Raw genomic sequence first — 25,322 nt, 5'->3', positions numbered from 1 at the left:
CAGCGGGCGTGTGGGCCACCTACAGCATATTGCACTGTTGACGGGGGACGTGGAGACATCTCCAGCTTAGCCAGTCACTGGCACCGTCCAGACCTTAGACACTGAAATAAGGATAAGGTATAAACAAGGACCAAGTCAATACAAAAACTTCTTATTAAAAAACTTGGAGGCCAACATTGAAAGCATGGTTTGTACACAACATTTTTGGAAGGACACAGAGTGAATACAACCAAATATATTAAAACGGTTTCAATTACCAGCATTGAAACAAAATTAGTGCAAAAAAAGCCAAATACAATTGCACAGACAGTGGCTCTTAGATCTTGAAAGGGAACTTGATTCTTGACCTCTCCCATTATCCAAGTGAAAAATGAGAGCTTGGGCTTAGCTTGTCTCTGGGTTAGTATGACACATTGGACTCTTGTGTTCTGAGAACAGAATCAGACCAGCATCACAGCATAAGTGTCCATTTCAGCTAATCATAGACGTGAAATTGCAAGTCACAGCATCGAGGGAATTGACATATGGATACCCTGTGGCACTGCCTATCCACCTGCTAATTCTCTGGAATAAATAGAAATGCTTGAGGGTTGCATCCATTCCCCTAACCACAGTGACCGTCAGCTGGCTTATCCAGATGCCCAGTTTCTGAAGTATACTCAACGAATCAGACTGGAATCTGGTGTTATAGGCTGACAGCTCACAAAACTGGCCCCTGCTTTGGTATGGCAGACTTGTCTCCACAGCAAGCCGCTGTCTTGCTACAGGCTGCTCAGCTTGAGTTCAGGCTGAGATTGGCGGTTCATTTCCAAGGTTTTGAGACTATATTGATTGATCTTGGCATTTTCAAGTTTGGATTTAATGTCCAGTGGTTTTTCAAAAAAGTTTACTAATGACTGTTCAGTCAGAAGTGATGCTAAGATATGTTCAAGGGAGATAGTCCAGTCCCCTTCTGCCCCCTCAGGAAATCCCTGGGAGTCCTGGGGAATCTTCCCAGTGTTGGTGTCAGCAAAAACGGAGTCCTGCTCAGGGGAAGGAGCTGAAGCCTGCAGCTCCTCCCCACATTCCTGGGAGCCACTTCCTGAGCTGCCACTTCTCTGCCCCACTTCCCCGATCTGCAGCAGCAGAGTGGTTACTGTAGCGATGGCTTGATACAGATCATTTTCTTCTGGATCTTCATGGAACATACTGTACAAAGTTTTACAGAACTGGATAAATTCTCTCTGGAATGAAAAAAAAAAGTCTATATAGCAGCATAACCAGGATGGAAGTCTAACGTATTTTTAAAAATTATAGTAGTCCCCCTTATCCACAGTTCATTTTCTGTGGTTTCAGTACTCGGTCAACCACAGTCCAAAAATATTAAATGGAAAATTCCAGGGGCCAGCCCCATGGCCGAGTGGTTAAGTTTGCACGCTCCGCTAAGGCGGCCCAGGGTTTCCCTGGTTCAGATCCTGGGCACAGACATGGCACCACTCGTCAGGCCATGCTGAGGCAGCGTCCCACGTGCCAAAACTAGAAGGACCCACAATTAAAATATACAACTATGTACTGGGGGGATTTGGGGAGAAGCAGAAAAAAAAAAAAGATTGGCAACAGTTGTTTGCTCAGGTGCCAATCTTTAAAAACAAAAGAAAAGAAAATTCCAGAGATAATTCCTACGTTTTAAATTGCACACCATTCTGAGTGGCATGATGAAATCTCAAGCTGTCCTGCTCCATCCTGCCTCGAAGCTGAATCATCCCTTAGTCCAGCATATCTACGCTGTATACACTACCCAACCGCTAGTCACTTAGTAGCCCTCTCGGTTATCAGCTTGACTGTAGGCATATCACAGTGCTTGTGTTCAAGTAACTCTTATTTTACTTAATGGCCCCAAAGCACAAGAGTGATGCTGGCAATTCGGATATGCCAAAGAGAAGCCATAAGTGCTGCCTTTAAGTGAAAACGTGAAAGTTCTCAACTTAAGAAAAGATGCTGAGGTTGCTAAGATCTGCAGTAACTTACTACAGTATGTTATTCTTCTATTTTATTATTAGTTGTTCATCTCTTAGTGTGCCTAATTCATACATTAAACTTTATCATAGGTATGTATGTATAGGAAAAGACATAGTATGTATCGTCATGTGTCACTTAACCACAGGCATATGTTCTGAGAAATGCATCGTTAGACAGTTTCATCATCGTGCACACATCACAGAGTGGACTTAGAAAACCTAGATGGTATGGCCTACTACACACCTAGGCTATATGGTACTAATTTTTGGGACCGTCGTCATATACCTGGTCCATTATTGAGGGAAACATCACTACGCAGCACATGACCGTACAGAGTTCAGTACTATGCATGGTTTCAGGCATCCACTGGGGGTCTTGGAGCATCCCCTGCGGATGAGGGGGATGACTGTGCTTAGTTGTTTGAGAAAGCCACATGGTACTTTCTGAAGCAGAATATTAAAAAAGGTAGTCTGCTCTTCCACTCTGAAAACGCTATTAACAGTCTCCAGGGAATTTCAGCAAACGCTTGGAAGTGTGCTGTTTGTCTATACAGCAACTGTTAAGAAATGTGTACATCCCAATACCATTCACAATCGCAACAAAAAGAATAAAATACCTTGGGGTAAATTTAACTAAGGAAGTGAAGGACCTATATAATGAAAATTACAAGGCCTTTCTGAGAGAATTGGATGACGACATAAGGAGATGGAAAGACATTCCATGTACATGGATTGGAAGAATAAACATAGTTAAAATGTCCGTTCTACCTAAAGCAATCTACAGATTCAACGCCATCCCAATCAGAATCCCAATGACATTCTTTACAGAATTAGAACAAAGAATCCTAAAATTCATATGGGGCAACAAAAGACCTCGAATTTCTAAAGCAATCCTGAGAAAAAAGAACAAAATGGGAGGCATCACAATCCCTGACTTCAAAACATACTACAAAGCTACAGTAATCAAAACAGCATGGTACTGGTACAAAAACAGGTGCACAGATCAATGGAACAGAATTGAAAGCCCAGAAATAAAACCACACATCTATGGACAGCTTATCTTTGACAGAGGAGCTGAGGGCATACAATGGAGAAAAGAAAGTCTTTTCAACAAATGGTGCTGGGAAAACTGGAAAGCCACATGTAAAAGAATGAAAATTGACCATTCTTTTTCACCATGCACCAGAATAGACTCAAAATGGATCAAAGACCTAAAGGTGAGACCTGAAACCATAAGGCTTCTGGAAGAAAACGTAGGCAGTACACTCTTTGACATCAGTATTAAAAGGATCTTTATGGACACCATGCCTTCTCAGAGAAGGAAAACAATAGAAAGAATAAACAAATGGGACTTCATCAGACTAAAGAGCTTCTTCAAGGCAAATGAAAACAGGATTGAAACAAAAAAAAAACCCACTAACTGGGAAAAAATATTTGCAAGTCATATATCTGACAAAGGCTTAATATCCATAATATACAAAGAACTCTCGCAACTCAACAACAAAACATCAAACAACCCAATCAAAAAATGGGCTGGAGACATGAACAGACATTTCTCCAAAGAAGATATACTGATGGCCAACAGGCACATGAAAAGATGCTCATCATCGCTGATCATCAGGGAAATACAAATCAAAACTACACTAAGATATCACCTTACACCCGTTAGAAAGACAAAAATATCTAAAACTAATAGTAACAAACGTTGGAGAGGTTGCGGAGAAAAAGGAACCCTCATACACTGCTGGTGGGAATGCAAACTGGTGCAGCCACTATGGAAAACAGTATGGAGATTCCTCAAAAAATTAAAAATAGAACTATCATACGATCCAGCCATCCCACTACTGGGTATTTATCCGAAGAGCTTGAAGTCAGCAATCCCAAAAGTCCTGTGCACCCCAATGTTTATTGCAGCACTGTTTACAATAGCCAAGACGTGGAAGCAACCTAAGTGCCCAGCAACAGACGAATGGGTAAAGAAGATGTGGTACATATATACAATGGAATACTACTCAGCTGTAAAACAGAACAAAATCATTCCATTTGCAATAACATGGATGGACCTTGAGGGAATTATGTTAAGTGAAATAAGCCAGCGAGAGAAGGATAATCTGTGTATGACTCCACTCATATGAGGAATTTAAAATTATGGACTAAGAACAGTTTAGTGGATACCAGGGGAAAGGTGGGGTGGGGGGTGGGCACAAAGGGTGAAGTGGTGCACCTACAACATGAATGACAAATATTAATGTACAACTGAAATTTCACAAGATTGTAACCTATCATTAACTCAATTAAAAAAAAAAACCTTCAAATTTAATTCTAGGTAGAATCTTTACATTTTCTCCCCATCTTTGTAAATCTTACTGGCTTTAATATCATGAATACCTTTGCTCTAACTACATTAAAAAACAGAGAAATGAAAGTAGAAAAAAAAAAAAGAAAAAAGAAATGTGTACATCCTAGAGGATGTGCACACCCTTTAACCCAGCAAGTTGACTTGTAGAAATGGATACAAAAACTATGCACAGAGATTTGTCTATAAGGATATTTAAGCTGGGATTTCTAATAGAAAAAATTGGGGAACAGCTTAAATATTGTGACCAAATAAAATTGTTCACCTGGTGGGAATACCATATGGCAACCAAAGGCTGTAAAATGTGATGCTTGCTGCCTTCTCAAATTGCAGACACGCTCCCGACCAGATTGAGAATCTGCACGTCACATGATGAGACATGCTTCAAGTGGGATTTAGCTACAAAATTACTCTAGGAATAGGAAATTAATAATTGTTTAATTATTTGGAGGAAAAAACCATGACTATTTTGAAGTAAATGAAACCAAGATATTAACACAGCCCATTTTTGTTTACAGTAAAGAAAAAAAAGTTGATGTTATGTATATCAGAATGTTACTACTGACAGCTCTGGGCGAGGAGATTTAACTGATTTTCCAGGCAAGGAGCAGAATGAGCATTTGACGGCAACTCTGCAACAGAGTAGAGCAGCACTTCTCACATACGCCAGGAACTGCGAATCCCACAAGACGCATGGCAGTCAAAACACGGCTGGGAAACACTGCATGCTCAGTTCCACTCTGGGAGGCTCACCGTACACACACCACCGAAAAGATTTAAGTGCTATAATAAAGGAATGTTTGCAACTTTAAGCCTGCATTTCCCAAACACTGGGAAGAATCGTTTTCAAATAGAAAATTTAAAAACTAACCTACCACCATCAAATGGCACTTGAGTGTAGCAAAGAACCCTTTATTGACAAATACTTGGAGGTTTTGGAGACTCATATGAGCACTGTATATTATGCAGCCAATTATTTTCAAGAAACCGGAAAGTACACTAATATTTTTTAAGAGAAGAATGTTGCATCCACAGTGCTCCCAAATGCTGCTGTCACTCTAGGGAATAAATCTTCATCACAACCCGGGGAAATGTATTTGATATAAAAACTCTTCAAAGACATGTGGCAGCCTTCTGTTTTGAAGAGCTTGGAATATCCGAAAAGATCACAATGTGTTTTTTTTTGAGGAAGATTAGCCCTGAGCTAACATCTGCTGCCAATCCTCCTCTTTTTGCTGAGGAAGACTGGCCATGAGGCTAACATCTCTGCCCATCTTCCTCTACTTTATACGTGGGACGCCTACCACAGCATGGCGTGCCAAGCGGTGCCATGTCTGCACCCAGGATCCGACCTGGCGAACCCCAGGCCGCCGGAGCAGGATGTGCACACTTAACCGCTGCACCACTGGGCCTACATCACAATTTAAATATTTCCCATTTAAATGTTCAGCTCCCAAAAGTTACAAGATCCTCTCATTAGGGCTTTGGAGGTAAAGGGGCCCAAGCTCAACTATCAAGCTTACCTCTGAACAAAACATTCGGCAAAACAGTTAATCCTGCACAGAAGAAAGTCCATACCTGGCTCATTTTGGGCAACTCTTTCTCAGTTTTATCTTTTTCTTTGGCTAAATCCTTAATCATCTGCTTCAGCTGTTTCTGATAATCAAATGCATCACCTTGAGAGGAAGAAAACAATATATAATTTAATCTAAATAAATTCAATGAAAGCAAGAAGGAAAGTACACGGAAGCAGGTGGTGAGGGGATGAGGAGTCCCACTAAGCAATTCCACGTACAAACTGAAAAGCGGAGATTACAGTAGAGGGAGAGTCTGCTTTACAACAACTGAATGGAGCGTGGTGGCTGTTGCTACAAGGACCTCTGAAACACCAAGCAAGAGGAATAAGCCCGGTGGGAAGACTGAGGGGCAGTCACCCAATACACTGCAGCTAGGAGAGCTTCTGGCCTCTGGAAGCAGTGGGCTCAGTGTTCATTCACAGGAGGAAAGGAACAGACAAATCAGCTTCTAAGAAGTCACTCCCACCTACTGCATGGTAGGCCTGACAGGAAGATAACGATGAAAAGAGGTACGTGCCATTTGACTTCCCAAAGACCAGGGGTCGCGACGTCGACAACAGAGGATTCTTTAATGGTGACTGGCTGTCTCGGTCATTTTCAGTGAGTGCTTTAAAAAAAAAATTGAACAAATTATTGTGCCTTCCCAAAACTGACAGAGTAATTTAACTTTTTAGGCAAAAAAAAGTGAAGGCTAAGCCAGCAGCCCCCAACCTGTGGGCTGCAGTCTTTTCAGGATCCACGAACCCAGCCATACACCAAGCATGTCTGCATACACAGAACAAAGAAAATATTTTACACCCCAGCGAGTGCCTTTTCCCAGACCTATGTAGTTCCTGTTGTAATTAATGAAATGCAAATTCACAGAAGGACACTGCTCATGTTGTCCTGGGAAAATGCATGTAGTAAAATCCCATTTTGTAAGACATATATATATATATGTATACACATACACACATATAAGAAACTCTAGAAATAAATACACAATCTCTGGATGGCAATATAATAGGTGATTAAACTTCCCATGGTATTATTTCTCTATAATGAGCACATACTGCTATACTTACATAATTTCTAACAAAAATTGAAAAAAGCTTTACTGAATTCAAAGCAGCATTTTATCATTAAGAGGTCTCTTGAAATATACTAAAACACGATTATATTGGAACCCTCTTACACTGCTTGTGAGAATGTACGGTGGTACAGCCACTTTAGAAAACAGTCTGGCATTCCGCAAAAGGTAAACATAGAGTTACCACTCCTAGGTATATACCCAGGAGAAATGAAAACATTTATCTCCTCAAAAACTTGTACACAAAAAACTTGTACACTTCGTAGCATTGTGCCTAAGAGACAAAAAGTGGGAACATCCCAAATGTCCGTCAGTTGATGAATGGATAAATAAATTACGGCATACCCATCAAACAGAGTATTATTTGGCCACAAAAAAGAATGAAGCACTGATATAAGCTACAACATGGATGAACCTTGACAACATAACAAATAAAAGGCAGACACAAAACGGCACATATTACGTGATTCCATTTATATGAAATGTCCCGAACAGATACATCTATAAAGACAGAAATCAGGGGGAAATGGATGGATTGGGGGAACAACTAAAGGGTACAAGCTTTCTTTTGGGGTAATGAAAATGTTCTAAAAGTGACTGTTGATGGTTGCATAACTGTGAATATATTAAAAATCACTGAATTGTACAGTTTAAATGGATGAATTGTATGGTGTGGAAATTGTAAATCAATAAAGCTTCTACAAAAAAACAATTATAAAGGGGATTAGAGACAAAGGATCCTCATATTTTAAAAAGGCTGAAACTTACTAGTAAGCCATTCACTGAGAGTAAGTCAAAGGCGAAATTCAGTTGTCATCCAACAAATATCCACATGATGGCACTAAAGCCTTGATAAGATACTTTCCGTCCTACCTGGGAGGTAGGTTTCTGGGTTTTGTTTGTTTTCGGTTTTGTTCTGTCTTTTCTATAACAAAGATATTGAGTCATATTTTTCCAATTTTTCCCAAAAAGAATTCTACACGGTGGTCTATGTGAGACTCCTCCACACCCTGGATGGAACTGGGGCAGTCATGACGGAAACAAATTTCCCAGGTAGTAGCTGCTGGGATGCCCAGAGGACAGGGGGGCCCTCTCTCAAGTAGCTGGGTGTGTCAGACAAGAGAAGAAGCGCGTACACAAGTCGCTCTAACAGAAGAACCATGACGCACAAATGTCATGGGAGCAGAGAGGAGCAGTTAATTCAAGGGGTGGGCCAGTGTCCACAAAGGATGCAGGTGAAGTATCAACAGTGACCAGGAGGCGGAAAGGCCAACCAACCCACAGGGCAGAGCTGCTCATCCTCTTTCCTGTCCTGGCACACAGAAACCACCACCACTCAGACTGGACACTGGAGGACACCGGAGGAAGCTTGGAGTTCATCCCCTTATCTTTCATGATGAGAAACACAGAATGCCATATATTAGGGAAAACAGTAAAGCTTAGTTTACATACGATCTTTACGTGTACTTTCGATCTTTTTAAATGAGCTATTTGAATTAACTTTTATCAATGTAACCTTACTTTACATTCCTATATATATGCAGCTCATAATTCAAGATTATAAATGGATTAAGAGACGTTCCTATTACACTTTTCATTGTGTCTCACTTCAAGCACTACACAAGTTAAAATCTGATAAAGGATTTCATTTGGTTATCTGAAACTCCCCAACTCAGACTTTTGTTTTAACTTGGTAGATAACTTCATCACTTCAACAGATACCACCGGCAGGAAGGTCTCTTCTTTCCAGCTTTAAGAGTTTCCATTAGTCAGTGTGCATAGTTTTCATTTTCTGTATCACTGTTACCACTGCTGTCTTCATCACTTTCTAAATGGGATGCCTGTGGAGGGAAAAAGCCAGTCCCCACTGAAAGTGCCTCCTTTCTGGCAGAGGAGCACCTATACTGCCTTCATCACAATTTGGCCTTCAGATGCAGCTGAGACACTCCAGTTATCAAAATAATACCATTCTCCGTCATATTTTTTTCTTGCAAAAGCAGTATAGTGCCCTCTTGCCCCTCCATAGTGGTTGGAAACAGCAATCGAACTGTAGCAGCAAGGCCTTGCATTTGGATTAATTAGAATTCCAACATATCCACCTCAGTGATAGGAAAACCCACTAAATCAACGAGCTGTGTCTCAGATAGCTCCTGTAAGAAAATCACTTGAGATGTAACACGTACTGGACACAGGGATCATAAATCCAATTTCTTAGTGGCTTCTTGACAATTTGGATAATACCACGGATCTTCAACACCTAGCTTTTGTTTTGTAAAAACTTCAATGGAATCTTTTATTTTCACAAAAGGTTTTTTCTAGGAGGTTTTTGTTCTACATTTTTCACGTTCCTCAGTGGCATTTTCAACTCAGGATCCCCATCCAAAGAACAGATCTTTCATCTGGCCTAAACTGTCTCTCATCCAATCGAATACGCCTGGTGTCATTTCTGATGTAGCTGTCAGTGCTGCCTACGTCATCGAATTGGAGTGCAACCTCTCATTTTCTGTGTCCTGTGAGAAGCTGACCTTCCTAAGCCTCCTGAGCACACCATCCATCTGCAGAATCATTCTCTCCGCAACTGACCCTTCAGACGACTGCTTCATTCTCTGAGGAGGCTCCTGATCCTGCTGGGACTCATCATTTAGCTCTTCTGTTTCTGCTTCACTTGCTCAGTCGTCCTCAAATATGCCATTTGAGCCATTTCTATTAATAATTGGGTCCTTAGAGCAGTGTAGGATCCTTCACTTTCTTGGATTCCAGTAGATATTTTGACATATTAGCACATTCTCAAAAGCAGACCATAGAGTTTATCTTCAGTATTGTTTCTTAGTACAGCAGTCCCCCTTTATCCAGTTTCAGTTACCTGTGGTCAACTGTGGTCCAAAAATATTAAATGGAAAGTTCCAGAAATAAACAATTCATAAGTTTTAAACTGCACACGGTTCTGAGTAGCATGAGGAAATCTGACAGCATCCCGCCTGGGACGTGACTCACCCCTTTGTCCAGCAGATCCACACTACCGACTACCCACCTGTTAGTCACTTAGGAGCCTCTTGGTTATCAGATCAACTGCCGTGGTATTGCTTGTGTTCAAGTAACCCTTATTTGTTTAACAAATAAAAGTGCGCGAGTGATGATGCTGGCAATTCGGATATGCCAGAGAGAAGTCATAAGTGCTTCCTTTAAATGAAAAGACCATAGTACATAGTAGAGGGTTGAGTACTATCTGCGGTTTCAGGCATCCAATGGGGGTCTTGGAACGTATCCTAGTAACTGTATAACCATAAGAAACGGCCAAGAAAAAAGTGAAGAACCAATATGATGGGGATAACCTGTGTGCCAAACTTTCCTCTCGGGCAAACAGCAGTTGTCACATGCTCTGTATCTTCCATCCTGTTGATGTTAATTTCAAACACATAATATCCCATTCCATACTGCTAAGGTTTCTATCCACAGTGAATATGCTGTGAAATCTATGACTGTATATATCAGACCTATCACCTTATCTGCAGGTCCTCTTGACAAAGCAGACGATGTCATGCAAAGATCTTGTGTATTTCCAATTGTACTGGATGGGGTTAGAAAGTGGATCCATTCTAAGTAAACGAACTTAAATTTTCATGGTACATACTTTTATCATGGGCAATGGAACAAAATAGATTTTGTCAAGTAACAAAATGACTCAAATGGTACTGAAATCTTAGCATACTCAGGACTCCTTAACATTAGTTTTCATGTTAATATTAATATTGAAAGGGCTACATGCAATTCTTGCTTAGGACTTTAAATAATGACCTCTTCAAAAGAGACTGTCACCATAAGTGAGAAACTGGACAGGAAAGTGGAAGCAAATGGCATTTTTCTACACTTGACAGAAACTTCTTTCTTGTCATTACCAAGAATTTGAATGATTCAAATGTTTTGGATTTTACTTCAAGTGTGTAATCATTCTGTGTATCAAACAGCTTCTCCCTTACTGACAAATGTGATGTTGAAATTCTTTTGCCTAATATGCCTGGATTTTGAATCTAATCAACATTTTTTCATATCAAATGTTTCAAAATAACAAAGCACTTCTTCATATACAGATATTGCTGGATTAGTCAATAATTATATTTCAGGATTCAAATTATAACACTGACTAAACATCACTAATGTTTAACTTCATTCTTCTAATGAAGAATAACTTCATTCTTTTCTAATTTGAATATTTTATTTGAATCCATACTTTGTCAGTACGTTAATATACTTTCATGTACTCTTTCAATTTTCAATTAAGTTTATTCAGGTTTTTAATATTTTAAGTCCTTTTTTAAAGCCACTAACTATCTTTAACCAAACTGCAAATTGGAATTATTCACAAGGTTTTTCCTTTTAACTCACCTTCCTGACAAAACTTTCCTTTGGACAGCAATGCACTTGGATGTATGGAAGACCTCAGAAAGAAATCTCTATTTCTTCACAAAGCTGAACACAAAGACTAGAGCAGCTCGAATTTTATTAGATTGAGCATTTTAAGAACATCATTTAATGTGGAGCCAAACCAGTAAGGAAGCCTTTTGGAGCCTACTCTGCAGATGTAGTAACATACTCCCTGCACCTCTGTTTCCGGGAGGAACTCTGACGTCAGCTCCTCTCAGTACACTTTCTTACAGAAAGCCTCCAAGTGCCTCCTTCCTCTGTGTCCCTTTACCATTTCCAGTGTGTCCCTCTCAGCAGCCTGCCTGATGCTTCTTTCTAATGAGCCTCATGTTCTCCCAGGAAATTGACTTTTGGAAGTCCAATTTGTATAATTAACTGAGCAAAATGACCATATCTGTAGATTTATCAATCTGCAATGAAAACTCCTGATTTAATAATCTTCTGGAATACTGTTTGTCTCTACATCACCTGATAGGGTATCAAATCACCTGGAATATTTCTTTACTATTTCCTTTGCTAAACAGTGTTGCACTCACCACAGAGCTTTAATAAAGTGGGCTCTTCTGGAACTGTGAGGCCTTGGGCTTAGCTCTGCCTTGCTTCCTGAGTTGCATCAGAAGCCTCTGTAAGCAGCCTCTCAGAACCCTCTGCCTCCTCTATCGTCCTTGCAGAATCCCAGGCACTCTGCACAGGTGGGTGTCACCATGTGGCCCGATGGGCAGCACCGCCTCCCTTCAGGCAGAGCAGACATTTACTCTCCAGGCACACAAGTTCAAACTGCAGGTAATCCTCAGTAGATTTCCTAATTAGTGAGTTAAACTTTTTTTTTCGGTTTTTTTTTGAGGAAGATTAGCCCTGAGCTAACATCTGCTGCCAATCCTCCTCTTTTTGCTGAGGAAGACTGGCCCTGAGCTAACATCCGTGCCCATCTTTCCCTACTTTATATGTGGGACGCCTACCACAGCATGGCTTTTGCCAAGCAGTGCCGTGTCCGCACCAAGGATCCGAACCGGTGAACCCCAGGCCACCAAGAAGCCGAACGTGCAAACTTAACCACTGCACCACCAGGCAGGCCCCTAAACTTTTCTTTTTTCTCTGAGTAGTGTCTTTGCCCCTTTTAATCAAAAACTTATTCATTATAGTGGAAAGTAAATATCTGTTAAAATTAAATCTATTTAAATGAAAAGTACCTAAAGGTATTGTGAGTCTTCATGGCCTTGGGAAACTGATGTTTTAAAATAGAGGTTTTCAGTTGTCTGTATTCGTAAGATTTTTTTTAAACTACATCAAAAATACAAATGTTAACTATAGGTTAGCAAAATAATATATCAATAATATATCAAATAATAATATATCAAATCTTAATTTCCACTTGATTTAACAATTTAGATTCTGGGTCATACAATATAAATATTACAATTTTATATGTTCAAAAGGCTTTTGAAAAATTGATTTTCTGAAGCCATGGAGGTCTACAAATGCCTTTAATGAACTGATATAATTGAAATATGTCTTTTAGAAATAAACTTATAATTTGGAAAATAATAATTCATTATGAAGTTATATCAAGAATCAAATATCAATCTCAAAAGACAATCTAAAAAACAATAAATTTAAAGATATATCAAGAATGGGAACTCTGTACTATATTTTCAACTTTTCTATAAATCTAAAATTATCCCAAAAGTTTATCTAAAAGCCAAGGGGCCAGCCCAGTGGCATAGCAGTTAAGTTCAAGTGCTCTGCTTCGGTGGCCTGGGGTTCACCAGTTCGGATCCAGGGTGCAGACCTAGCACTGCTCAGCAAGCCATGCTGTGGCAGCATCCCACATATAAAACAGGAAGACAGGCACAAATGTTAGCTCAGGGCCAATCTTCCTCAGCAAAAAGAGGAGAATGGGCTGTGGATGTTGGCTCAAGGCTAATCTTCCTCAAAAAACAAACAAAGAAAAAAATCAAGATAAAATAACTGAATACAATAAAATTAATCATATTCTATTTAGGAATACCAGATATTAATGATTATGAGAAGATGATAATGATGCCAATGACGACGATGATGATACAGGAACAATTATGGGTATCTTCTATGTGAATAGGAAGATATTTATGAAAAATAAGGGCAAATTAAATAAAAAACCAAACTCAATAACTTATATTGGCATAAAAGGCAAAGAACTTCATTGATGCTAAATAATTTGCAGTAAAGTAATAACGAGTCCATGGGAAGGGTGAGGAGGAGCCATCTGTGGCCACTGGGGATGACGTGCATAATGAAGCATATGCCAAATCAGTGATGGCTGAATTCAGGAAGTGTACCCAGAAAGCCCACAAATAATGTCCACGCGCCTTTTCAGCTTTTGTATAGGTGTCATTAGTTGTGAAAGCCACCAGGATCTCGTAGCCCTGGAACCTCCCAGCCTGCCGGCCTCCCTCCCTCGCTCGCTCCTCGGCAAGTTCTGTCAGAGGCCCCATCCAACACTAGTACATGGCACCGGTGTTCGGAGACCCTCTGGGATTCCTAATCCACCTCCATCAGCTTCAAAGCTCAAAGGAATATACCTTAACGTTAACGCCAAGCTTGATCTCACAGGTCTCAAAACTGCTTCCTGTGTCCTGGTTACCACTGCTTAAATCTGAAGGAAGCGTGGTCTTATGTGCTGGAAAAATAAAACGACCCTTCAAAAGTAGCAGGCTAAAATAACTCTCTCTTAAGGCAACCAGGGTCTGGCTTCCCCACATTCCACAGGCCAGTGGCTCTCAGTGGGGTCCTCTGGGAGGGGGCCCCGTAACTGTGCGTTAACAAGAGCTCTGGGTGACTCTGATACACACTCAAGTTTGGGAACCACTCCTGTAAGCCAAGCAATACAGAACTCAAAATATGTGATCCGCAACCCCAAACTAGAAACGTCTATTGCCTTGAGTCTAAAACTTAAAAGGAGAAGAACTTCAGTGTCATACACAAAGCTGATTTGTGTCAAGGCAGAACAAAACCTGATTTTTCTACTTAGAATTTCTTACCTGGAGGGATATGAAGCCTATATAGCAGTTTAATTTTCTCATTCATTTCTCCATTGTACATTATATCTGCAAAAATTAAAAACAGAGAGACTGAGTAGCTGCAAATGGTGAAAGTACATTTGTCATGCACAAACTCACCATGGGGAGAGAGCTTAGTAAGGTCAATACTTGCTGAGGCAACACGCCCCCCGCCCTACCTCCAGACACACGCTGTGCTTGAGACGAAACCGCGAAAGGTGGCGGTCGGTGCCTGCTGAGCTACAAGACAACCTTGGGAGTTTTGTCTGGCCTCATACCTTCTGAAAGATTTTAAGTGCAAGAGAGGAACACGGCTCCTAACAAGCCACCACCACACCCTGGGTGCCAAGAACAAGGTCAATGAGCTTGTATGCTGGGAGCCTGGGCTCCTCTCCCCACCCCCACTGAAGGAAGCATAAAAGTGGTCATGAGAGGAGCCCAGAGAGTGATTTTTAAAATCACAAAATCACATGAGGCCATTCACAAGTACACTTCACCGTGTGGATCTGCCTGCTCCACAACCCACTTTGTCTTGTGTTCACAGTCTCACATCCTAAAACAGCTCAGTGAGATAAGGACCCATGGAGTCATACCGAGACAGCTCACAAATGCTTTGAATTCAATGAGATGGTCCATGTTGTCATCCAGAAGCCTGAAAGTCCTTTCAGCCAGGATCTCCGTGTGGGCCCCACAGGTCCACGGCGAGACAAGCTGAAACAGGTGTGCAAACTGCCGGGCGTCTATGCGGTACTGCTCTGCGTAGGGCCTGCTGGGGTCATGGCGCGGCGCCACGGGCCTGGGCTGCTCCCAGTAACAGCTCATCATGTGTTCTCTCTGAAAACAAGGAGAGAGGGATCTGTGAGCGAGAGCACTGCCTGCGGGAGGTGCACGCTTAAAAGCCACGGCTCACATGGCCTTCTCTCGTGACTTGCTTTGCCTCACCAAATTATCATGTATTGAACAAGCAAGATTTTAACACAAATGAAAAAAAATTAAATACTCACAATCTCACCACTCTAACCAGACGTGTAAAAAGTTTCTCCTTGTTACTCTGTAGTCCTTGCCCACATGAATACATAATTTTGACATCGTTTTTTTCCTTTATTAAAGTTTCTTTTTTCATTGTAACAAAAACGCAACAAAACTTATGATTTTAACCATTTTAAATGTTCAGATGCCATAGTTTTAATTAGAGAAGACATACAATTTTTATTCTGATATTTTCTCTTAAAATCATATTCTTTGGAAATCAAAAAGTACTAGAGAAATCTAGAGGATAAAGATATAGGTTACCTATGGGAAGGGAAAATGGAGGTAGGGACCCAGATGTGGAAGCAAGTATTTTTACTGTGTGCTTTTTGATACATTCTGAATTTTGAACCACATGACTATACCAACAATTTCAAAAAGTTAAAAGTCAAAAAAAAACAAAAACGAAAGGCAAGTTGAAGTCTTGGGAAGAGACTGGAAACCAAAGCAGTCCACACCAGCCCTGTCGCTGAGGACCAGGGCAGCCTCCTTAGAATGCATCTTTCACGCCCCTAGTGAATCACCTCTTCGGACACCTCACCTCCCTGGAATGCTTCCCAGTGACTTCAGAGTTCTTCACAATTTCAATCCTGCCCCCTCATAAGCATGGCACAGAAACAAGTGCAGATGCTATAAAGTGCAAGTAAGAATCCTTGGACAGAAACCAAAATGCCATTTATAATTTTACTGTCATATTCATTGCAGCCATGTTCTTTAAATAGCCTTTGCAGGATTGTGAAAAGTACCACAAGAACTTTTAAGTGTGAAACAAAGGTCTAATAAATTTCCATTCCTAAAAACCCAAAACACACTATTAATTTCCTTGTACATTTGTGCATCCTATGATACTAAAGGCCCACAGAATCCTGCCCAGAAGAAAACAGTAATAATATATAGGCCAAGCACTAACGCAACCAATTTACACAGAATCCTATAGAAAAACAAACCAATATAAAAATAGGCAAAGGATATGAACAGGTGATACAAAGAAGTATACAATTAGCCAATAAACTTATGGAATGCTACTCAACCTCACTAATGAGTAAGCAAATTTAAGTTAAAATGAAACAATTTTCTACAAAACTAACAAAATTGTTAAAAATCTATAATATTAAGTGTTGAGTGGGTGCAAATGGGCACTCTTAGACATCATCAGTGGAACTGCAATTTGAAAAATCAAAAACACCTTAACATTATTGACTAAAATTTGGTTTGTGCATCCCTAAGGAACCCACCCTACAGCAACAGCAGCGCTGGTGTCCAGACAACGGCACCAGGATGCTCAGTGCAGCACTGCTGATAAAGCAGCAAAACACTGGAGCCAATATAAATGTCCCTCAAGAGGTGAATGGGTAAATAAACTGCGGTTTAGCCCTACAATGAAATTGTGCAGCCATTAAAAAAGAATGAGAAGAGATCTGTAGATACGGAACTAGAAAAACATCCATGATAAAAAATTGCAGGCCATTATGTGTAGCACAATCTCACTTTTACATGGAAAAAAAAAAAGTGTGTGTGTGTCTACAGAGGGATATAGTTTAAGAGGGGAAACTCAGAAAAGATATTCACTGTATTCTTAACAGGAATTGCCTGTACAAGGTGAAACTGTAGGTGCAGACAGAACGAGACCCTTTCATTTTTTGCTCAGAAGTTTTACTTTTCTTCTTTTAATGGTGAGAGTAGGTATAATTTTATTTTCTTTGTTTCGTGTTTTTTAAATTAAAGTTTGAAAATAAAAGTCTTAACCAGGACATGGAAGCAAGCAAAATAATATTAAAAAGAGACCAAATGCTCTCTGGGGCCTGATAATCTAGCAACAGAATGAATTTGACTGATGATTAGTAAGAGTGGGTTTACGCAATACATAAGGCGCTGTTTCCCTATTTTTCCTCCTTGAGAGCCAAAGAGAGGTGGATTTGGGACACCAAGTAACCTTTGACTTGGTGTTTTCTCTTCATGTAACAGAGGAAACCATAAAACCTGAAAACAGGGGATGTTTACAGGACACATGGACCTGAGTGGTCCTCACCACCCATCCTGCTTGTCATGAACGAGGTGCGCCCGGAATCCAAGCCAACAGCCCGTTTCAGGGATGCAGGGAAGTGCGCCAGGACAGGCGCACGGACAACCCTCAACGCTCTGCTTAGAAGAGCCGGAAGTGCTGCTTGTTACTATTTCAATTATGTTGGCAGCACGAGTCCAGAAGTGACAGCGGCTCAAGTTCCCACCAGGCAGAGCTCTGGAGGCCAGACTCTTTTCAACATTAGAGCCGCTTTCTGCAACTGTTCCTTCTCCTCCTCCACTGCCAGGGCGGCAGGACTGAGCAAGGTGTCTGCCTCTCTTCCCCACTTTATTTACTGTTTCGAGCAAGAAAATTTCTAGCAAGGCACTTGTAAATGTTCTTTGCAGGGTGATTAAGTAGCAAGACCTGGCAATCCACCTAAATATCCAAGTATCAGAAATATGGTTTAGTATATTAATATTACCAATTAGATAAAGTTATTTAAATGTGAGTAAGACTATGTGGTAACCTGGAACAGTGTTAATAACAGCATCAAAGAGAAAAGAGAACATAAACTAGCCACACACACACAAAGATATGTATACGTGCGCTGTGCATGGGGTTAGGAGTAAATAAAAGTGTATGAGGTGATCGCTTCAGTAAGGGCCCCCCTTCCGTCTACTCCTACTATCAGCCGGGAACTCAGCGAAGAGTGAGGACCAGATCCCAGGCCCTGAAGGCCCTCCTGGCAGAGCGCCCAGCTTCAGTGCAGGAGCCGCGCGCAGGCGAGGTGAAGACAGAGGGGCAGGCGGGGCACTCCAGCCTCCGCTGCCACAGAACAGGCGCAGGGGCAACGTCAACACGGGCCCGACCCTCCCTCCCCTTCCCAGATTTTCCTACCTTGAATAAGTCATAGAGTTCCTCTAGGTCTTCAGGAAGAATTGAGACTTCTGGGATAACAACACGGAGCTTGAGGAAAGAATAAACAGTGATGGAGTCAATTCTCCGCCTGCATCCAGGAGACTCAGAGGGAGCAGGGGCTCTCCCTCCTGGTGTGGGACACCAGGCACCTAGCGCCAACCTCCCTCAAGGAGTTGCTCCTTGTCTACTGGACAGTGTCTGTTCCCTTCTGACACAAGGATCACTTTCTGGAACTTTCTCAGGCGTTCATCCCCAACCTCTCTCTCATTCACACATCAGTGCCTCAGGACAAATGTGTAAGTTCCGACAGAAGTTAAACGCGAGCAAAGACAGAGCATGGGCAGGGAGGCCCCCAAATAACAAGAGACCCTCACTGCAGGCCAGCGGTGCTGGGCATTTTAGACACCATACCTCTTTTAACCCCATACAGTGGGTATTATCACCCTCATCTTACAACTGGGGAAACTTAGGCTCACAGTGGTTAATTTGCTCACAATCTGTCTGACTCTAAAACCCATACTGTTTCTACACTATGTCACCCTATTCAGTTTTTAATTCAATGCAAAAATCAGTAAGTCAATGAGCTGGCATTCTTACGTTAGGTGACCAACAGGGACACACTCTTCTCCCGAGTCAGCACCTGCCTGTGCGCAGCCACTCTGAGGAGGCCTCTACTCACCACGTTCTGCTTTGTGGTATCTTCGTGGCCTTGGAGAACCCTGATCCTGTGCTTACAGCGCATGTGCTCGATCTGCTCCACTGACTGGTCTCCAAATTTCTGCAGGAAACGAGGGATCCCTCACTCACAGAATCCCCTTCTGCACACAGAGGAAACAAGCAGCCGCCCAGGAAACCCTCCTCAACATCCACCTCCTGAACAAGCTTGCAAGGGGTGCGGGCCGGGGTGGGGCAGGGCCTCTGTACCTCGTAGGAGTCCCGGATCAGGTCAGCAATGTCAGTCACAGGATAAGGCTCCTGGTCGTCAGAGAAAAAGGCATGGTGGCTGCCAATGGGGGGTCCTGGGCTGTCCTCATTCTTAATGTGATCTAGAAACCTGAGGAGACCACCCACCGTTGGAGCACAGGTTTACCCCCACCTGGGCACCACACAACACCCACTGCCTTTGCAGAGGCCATGAGACATGTCAGAGCACCTTCAAACAAAGCCCATTTGTCTCCAAACGCTGGGAGGAGGGCAAAGGAGCAACCACTGTGCTCATTTTAGAGAAAAGGAGAGACACCCAAAAAGCCAGACTTGTCCACCTGGGCTCCACGGCCAGGTCTCCAGGCATCAGTGACTCTCCAGTGAATACAAATTTCTGGGCCTGTGTGCGATTTTAAGCTTCCATAATATTCTGAAAGGGAATCTTTCATTTCTGTCATCCAACATGCCCTCAGCGCCAAGAGACCCAGGTTGCAGTCCTCAGTTTAGCGGGACTTTTCTTTCAGTGCAGCACACCAGCCCCTGCACAAAAAATGTTGAAACCTCCAGTCCACTGCCTGAGGCCGACACTTCCCTGTGCCCCTCACCGAGACTCAAGACATCTGAATCTCCTCAGAGAAAAGCACTGATCGCCCTCTGTTCCAGGGCTCTCACTTGATGGAGAGGAGTGAGGGAAGATGGCACTCTTCACCACACGCCCGGGGGGCCGCAGGGTGACAAGCGGCAGGGTGGAAAGGAAAGTTTCACAGTGATGGCGCTGATGGGCACTGGCTCCTGCCTTCTCCCCTTGTCTGTCTTCCAGAGCTCAGCTGCTGCCCACTTCAGCCCCAGTCAGCCACAAAAGCACGCAGCCAGAGCCCACCTGCTGAGGACCATCAAGGCCTGGCCATCGTCCTTGCTGCCGCACAGGTCCTCGGCATTAGCGTCCAGCACAGCCAGCCCCAGCTGGAAGATGGCCTTGATCCCGTCGTAGAAGAAGCAATCCACAACATTCACCGCACTCTCCAGAGGCATAATGCTGAGGAAGAGAGTCAGGAACCAGGAGAGCGAGATGGACGCCAGCGCTGAGAGGTCATTCATGTGCTCCGCCAGCTCCGGGAGGTGCTCCTTGATGAGCTCCTCAAAGACAGACTGGTCCACCTGGGCCCCTGGAAAAGGGGGGCCACGGAGACTTGGTCGGGGAGGGCCTCACACTCTCTAAAGAAGGTCTGAAATTAAAACTACTCTGAGAGAAGCAGAGCGACGGAACAGACGGAGTCCAGAAGAGGACTCCCACTTGGTTAATTGATTTTCGACACTGTGACCAATGTAATTCAACGGGGAAAGAACAGTCTTCTTCAAAACCAGTGCTCAATCTACCTGATATCTGTACGGAGGGGGAAAGAACCTCAACCCCTTCTCCAGACCATGCAGAAAAAGATAATGGAAATGTCACAGACCTAAATACAAAAGTTAATACTATAAAACTTCTAAAAGAAAATATAAGAAAAAGGCAAAGTTTCTTAGGATACAAAAAGTACTAACCAGAGAAAAAAAATTATAAATTAGACTTCATCAAAATTAAAGACTGGTGTTCTTCAAAAAACACCATTAATGAAATGAAAATGCAAACTTCAAACTCAGAAAATATTTGCAATACATACACCTGACAAAAATCTTGTATCCAAAACCAAGAACTCCTGCAACTTAGTATTAAGAAGGCAACAACTGAAATATTTTTTTAAAAAATAGACAAAAGATTTGAACAGACACTTCAAAAGAGATGCTAAACAAATGGCCAGTAAGCACAGAAAAATATGGTCAATATCGTTAATCATCAGAGAAATGCAAGTTAAAACCACCATGATATATCACTTCTTACCCACTAGAATGGCTAAAATTAAAAAGAGAGACAATTCCAAGTGTTAAAAGGGATGTGGAACAACTGGAATTCTCATATGTTGCTCATATGAGATATGTGAATACGTTACATCTGCTTTGGAAAACTGACAGTTTCTTACGATACATGTAACCTACAACCCAGCAATTCTACTCATAGGTAAATACTCAAGAAAACGGACAATATATATTCACAAAAAGATTTATACATGAACGTTCACTGCAACTTATGATAAAAAAAATTGGAAACAACTCAAATGTCTATCAGCAGGTGACTGGATAAACCCATCATGGTCTGAGTGTGCAGTGAAATACTACTCAGCCATGAAAAGGAACCATCTACTGATGCACCAACATCACGTTGTGCAAAGCAAGCCAGACACAAAAGAGACAATTCCCTATTATTACATTTACACCAAGTTAAGAACAGGATAAACTAATCCATGGTGACAGAAATCAGTACCAAGTGTTGCCTGTGGCAGGAAAGGGGCAGATGGGAACTTTGTGGGTTATGGAAATGTTCCAAATCCTCCACCCTGTATTGGGGTGGTGGTCACACAGGTGTATACATTATCACGGAGGGTCTGCTGGTCCCTGCTGAGTATGAGCTGTCCCATAGCAACACTCCTCAACCGTCCCTGGCTTCGACAACACGCCTCCTGATGACCCCACAGGCTCTAATTACTTACTTCTCTGCACGACATTAAACCGCCTCCTATAATATAAAGTAAAAAGGGAAGCAAGCCAAATAGCCACTCGGGCACATGAAGGGAATCAGGGAAGACAGTTAAAGACACACCGAGAGGCCACCAAAAGGCACGAAGTGGCCACCCCTTCCCCGCCAACCCCCACCCCTGCCCATACTCCCCAGTGGTCATCGCATTCCCTCAGTTCTTAGGACATTGGTCTTCAAGCATCTTCTTCCTGCCATGCCCCCTCCATCCAGTCCTTTGCCAAATTCTGTCTCACATTGGTTCTTCTGTTTCTGTTCCCACTACTGTCACCCTAATTTTAGGCCATCTCCATATCTCTCAGCTGGATGACTAAAAAGTGTCCCTAAGTGTCACCAAGCCAATATAATTTTTGTATCATTTTCTCCACTGGGAGGTTGCTGGACCACAGAAATTGTGCAAATTCAAATGTCTCCTGAATGAAAGAGGCACCGAGTGCAGGAGAACTGTGGGGTCGCAGGTCTGCCCAGAGCCCAACAGCAACGACCGGGCTTTCTTACTATTTCCTTATGCAAGTGGGAGGAGTCTTCCAAGTCTGCCCTTTGGGTCCAGGCCTCAAGGGTCTCCAGCATTGTTCTACCCACCTCCTCTCCTCGAGGGGAAGGGAACATCTCCTGTCCACACAAGCTCCCTGGTACCCACAGCAAGAACCTCCCCTTTCCAGGACACAGCATCAGTGAAAAACCACTCTGGTTTTTACCTTTTGACTGGTTTCTTGAGCTTAGGGATTTTTCTTGCCTTCTTGAAAGTTCAGCTAGCCACCTAAAATAATTCGTTTGTTTTTTATCCAAAATCTGTAGGTGTTCACAGCAGGAGAGTATTCAGGTTACCTTATTCCACCATTTTGCCAAAAGTGTACAGAGAACTACACCAGTTAGTTTTGCAAGTTCAAGAACCAAACAGTGTTTGTGCAGAGACTGGCTGAGTGGCACAGGGCGTTCTGTAACCAGGACTGACAATGAGCATCTTTGCCCGGCTCTGCCGCGTTCCCAGGTACAGAGGGGCGGGAGGAGGCAGCTTACCGATGACTCGGTGGTTGAAGTAGTCGGGCAGCATCCGCTCACACACAGCGACCAGCAGCCAGAAGGCTTCCTCCTCCTTGGCGTACAGCAGCAAAACGGAGGTCAGGATGTTCATGGACTGCTCGGGGGTCACGGAGGAGGAGACAGTTACTGACCAGACCACGTGGTGCCACAGAGACGTTAAAAAACACCCAAGCCCAAATGACCCACGACAGTCAAGACAGTGTCGATGAGAGATCCAGCGTACCCCAACCACACTGACACTTGAGAAGTGCAATGACCACGACATCAACATGGTCCTCACAGGACGTGCCAGGCTGTGCGGCCAGCCACAGTTCCGTCCCTGTCCCCAACTAATAACGCTGGATTGAGCTCTGGTGCACACCTCAGGCTCAGATCAAATCCAGATATTCTCTATGTATATGTTCAGACAGACCCAGACATACACACACAACTTCATTCACCCATTGCTTTTGCTTATTCACAGATGTTAAACGAAGTTTCATATCTTCTACTTTCAAATGTCAGAAGCTTCTCTAATGCAGCCTTGTGCTGGGGTTTGGGCTGTGGTTTTAATTTACTGGGTTTGTGTGCTTGTTTACCTCATCCCTGCGTCAGCCGAGTGACCTTCCCGAGTAAACTGACGAACTGCTCAGAGCACGTCTCACCTCACATCTCCGGACAGCGATGTGCCCTAAGCAGGTCTTTGACCTACAAACAGCACTGCCATCTTTGCAATAATCCCTGTGACCTCCGTCACAGCCTGGAAAGATAAGGCTCCACGGAGGCATGATGGCCGCCAGCCGCAGCGCAGCCCGCAGGGGCCGCAGACAGCCTCCGCACGCCCTTCTCAGGCTCCGGTAACGTCTACGTCTCAATCGTCAGCCTGCTGGACTATACGAAGGCGACTTCCTTTGGCCTCATTCAATACATTCCTCAGGGGAAGGGACCAAGCACAGAGCCTTTCTGCGACGGTCGCTGGGGCTGGACGGCCAAACACAGACCCCAGAGCCTGGGAGGTCCACACGGGACGCAGCCGGGAGGATTTCTGCTCCTCGCGCGCGCCTCACCTGGCAGTACCCAATTTTGGGGTTCCGGTGGGCATAGGCCGTCAGCACTCTCCTCAAAGCAGCGATCCCCGTCTCGTTCTGGAAGGCGGGGTGCTCCGGCAAGGAGCGGTGCAGGTCCCGCTCTATCTCCTCTGTCACCAGGCAGCACTTTCCCATGGACTCCTCCACCAGGTTCCCATAGTAACCGGGGTGCGAGGCGAGGTCGGTCACGGCATCTGACGATTTAAGAGTAATTTTTTAAGAGGGACTGATTAGCAGGATAGTGTCACCAGGAGGAAGGGCTCGTGCTGCTGGAGGACCTCAGTGAGGTCTCATTACTTGAGGGACATAAAATATTTTGAGACCACACAAACCCAAAGGACTTCATTTCTGCCAAAAACAAAAAAGAAAGAACAAAAAGAAATAATATAGCTTTTCTAAGAATAACCTATATAGAGAACAGCGAAAAGGTCATAGTAGAAACGGTTTGATTAATATGCTTTTAATAAGTTGTATTCCCCAGTAACAGGAGGAGCATATATATGTGTATGTATATACATATACACACACACGTACATTTACACATACATATATACACAAACAATTGTCATGCATTAATTCAACAAGAAATTATTAAGCACCTATGTGTGACGAGAAGGTGCAATCATGATTAAAGCTAACAAACAATTATCAAGGAGCCAACAAGCAGCCAACAGGAAGCTCTGAAGGCTGGGCTCGTGACGTGCAGGACGACAAGCATGGCACACCCAACCCCAAGCTGGTGCCAGGCCTCTGGCCAGTGGGCAACGTCAGCGGACGAGTGAGTCACCACCGTGTGAGGATCCAGCACCGGGGCACCTGTGGTTTAGGCAGTGTTCCCTCCCTGGGGCTGGGGGCAGGTGGGGCTCCTGGACTGATGTCAGCCCCACAGAGGGAGGTCCCAGGAGAGCGGGGGGAGCAGAAAAGACCCAGTTCTGCCTTTAGCTGCTAGTTAACGTTTTCTATCTCTGACCGGGTTTAGTGTAACACCCCGCTCCTCAGCTCTGTCATCTGCAGCGACTGTGACTCCCATCGCATCCGATAAACCACCACTACAGCATTCCTGCCGCTGGTCAGCACTTACGCCAACAGCTGCCACTCACTGCGCAGGAGCTTAAACACTACACTACTTTCTGTCGACAAAGGAAACATTCCATTCTGAATGAAAAGATAGCCCTATATGAACTAAGCAGTGTTTTTAATAAAAAGGATGTGTGTTTATATATGTTCATTAGAGAGATCTAGAAGAC

General features: G+C 43.2%; 1 protein-coding gene and 1 pseudogene across 4 annotated transcripts in view; both read right to left on the bottom strand.

Moving 5' to 3' along the window:
* Positions 1-130: 130 nt before the first annotated feature.
* The window catches only part of TBC1D8 (TBC1 domain family member 8), a 112,754-nt gene continuing 87,562 nt past the window's right edge, over positions 131-25,322 (bottom strand). For 3 of the 4 annotated variants that reach the window (XM_023618542.2, XM_023618541.2, XM_023618543.2), the window contains 11 exons: positions 24,055-24,269; positions 22,985-23,102; positions 20,216-20,501; positions 19,336-19,465; positions 19,091-19,189; positions 18,391-18,459; positions 15,053-15,293; positions 14,442-14,507; positions 6,448-6,537; positions 5,932-6,029; positions 131-1,223 (listed from right to left, as the gene is read on the bottom strand). In XM_023618542.2, coding sequence (XP_023474310.1) covers positions 762-1,223; positions 5,932-6,029; positions 6,448-6,537; positions 14,442-14,507; positions 15,053-15,293; positions 18,391-18,459; positions 19,091-19,189; positions 19,336-19,465; positions 20,216-20,501; positions 22,985-23,102; positions 24,055-24,269 — 1,874 coding nt within the window. In that variant the 3' untranslated portion in view covers positions 131-761. Of the gene's footprint in view, positions 1,224-5,931; positions 6,030-6,447; positions 6,538-13,578; positions 14,081-14,441; positions 14,508-15,052; positions 15,294-18,390; positions 18,460-19,090; positions 19,190-19,335; positions 19,466-20,215; positions 20,502-22,984; positions 23,103-24,054; positions 24,270-25,322 lie in introns of those variants that run through there. The other variant, XM_070236075.1, reaches the window with a different exon arrangement.
* Positions 8,628-13,895, bottom strand: LOC111768175 (ubiquitin carboxyl-terminal hydrolase 15 pseudogene; annotated as a pseudogene).

The sequence above is a fragment of the Equus caballus genome, chromosome 15 (genome assembly GCF_041296265.1).
Source record: "Equus caballus isolate H_3958 breed thoroughbred chromosome 15, TB-T2T, whole genome shotgun sequence".
NCBI classification, from domain to species: domain Eukaryota; kingdom Metazoa; phylum Chordata; class Mammalia; order Perissodactyla; family Equidae; genus Equus; species Equus caballus.
Note: the sequence above shows the minus strand (reverse complement) of the source record. Positions and strands in the feature narration are given on the sequence as shown.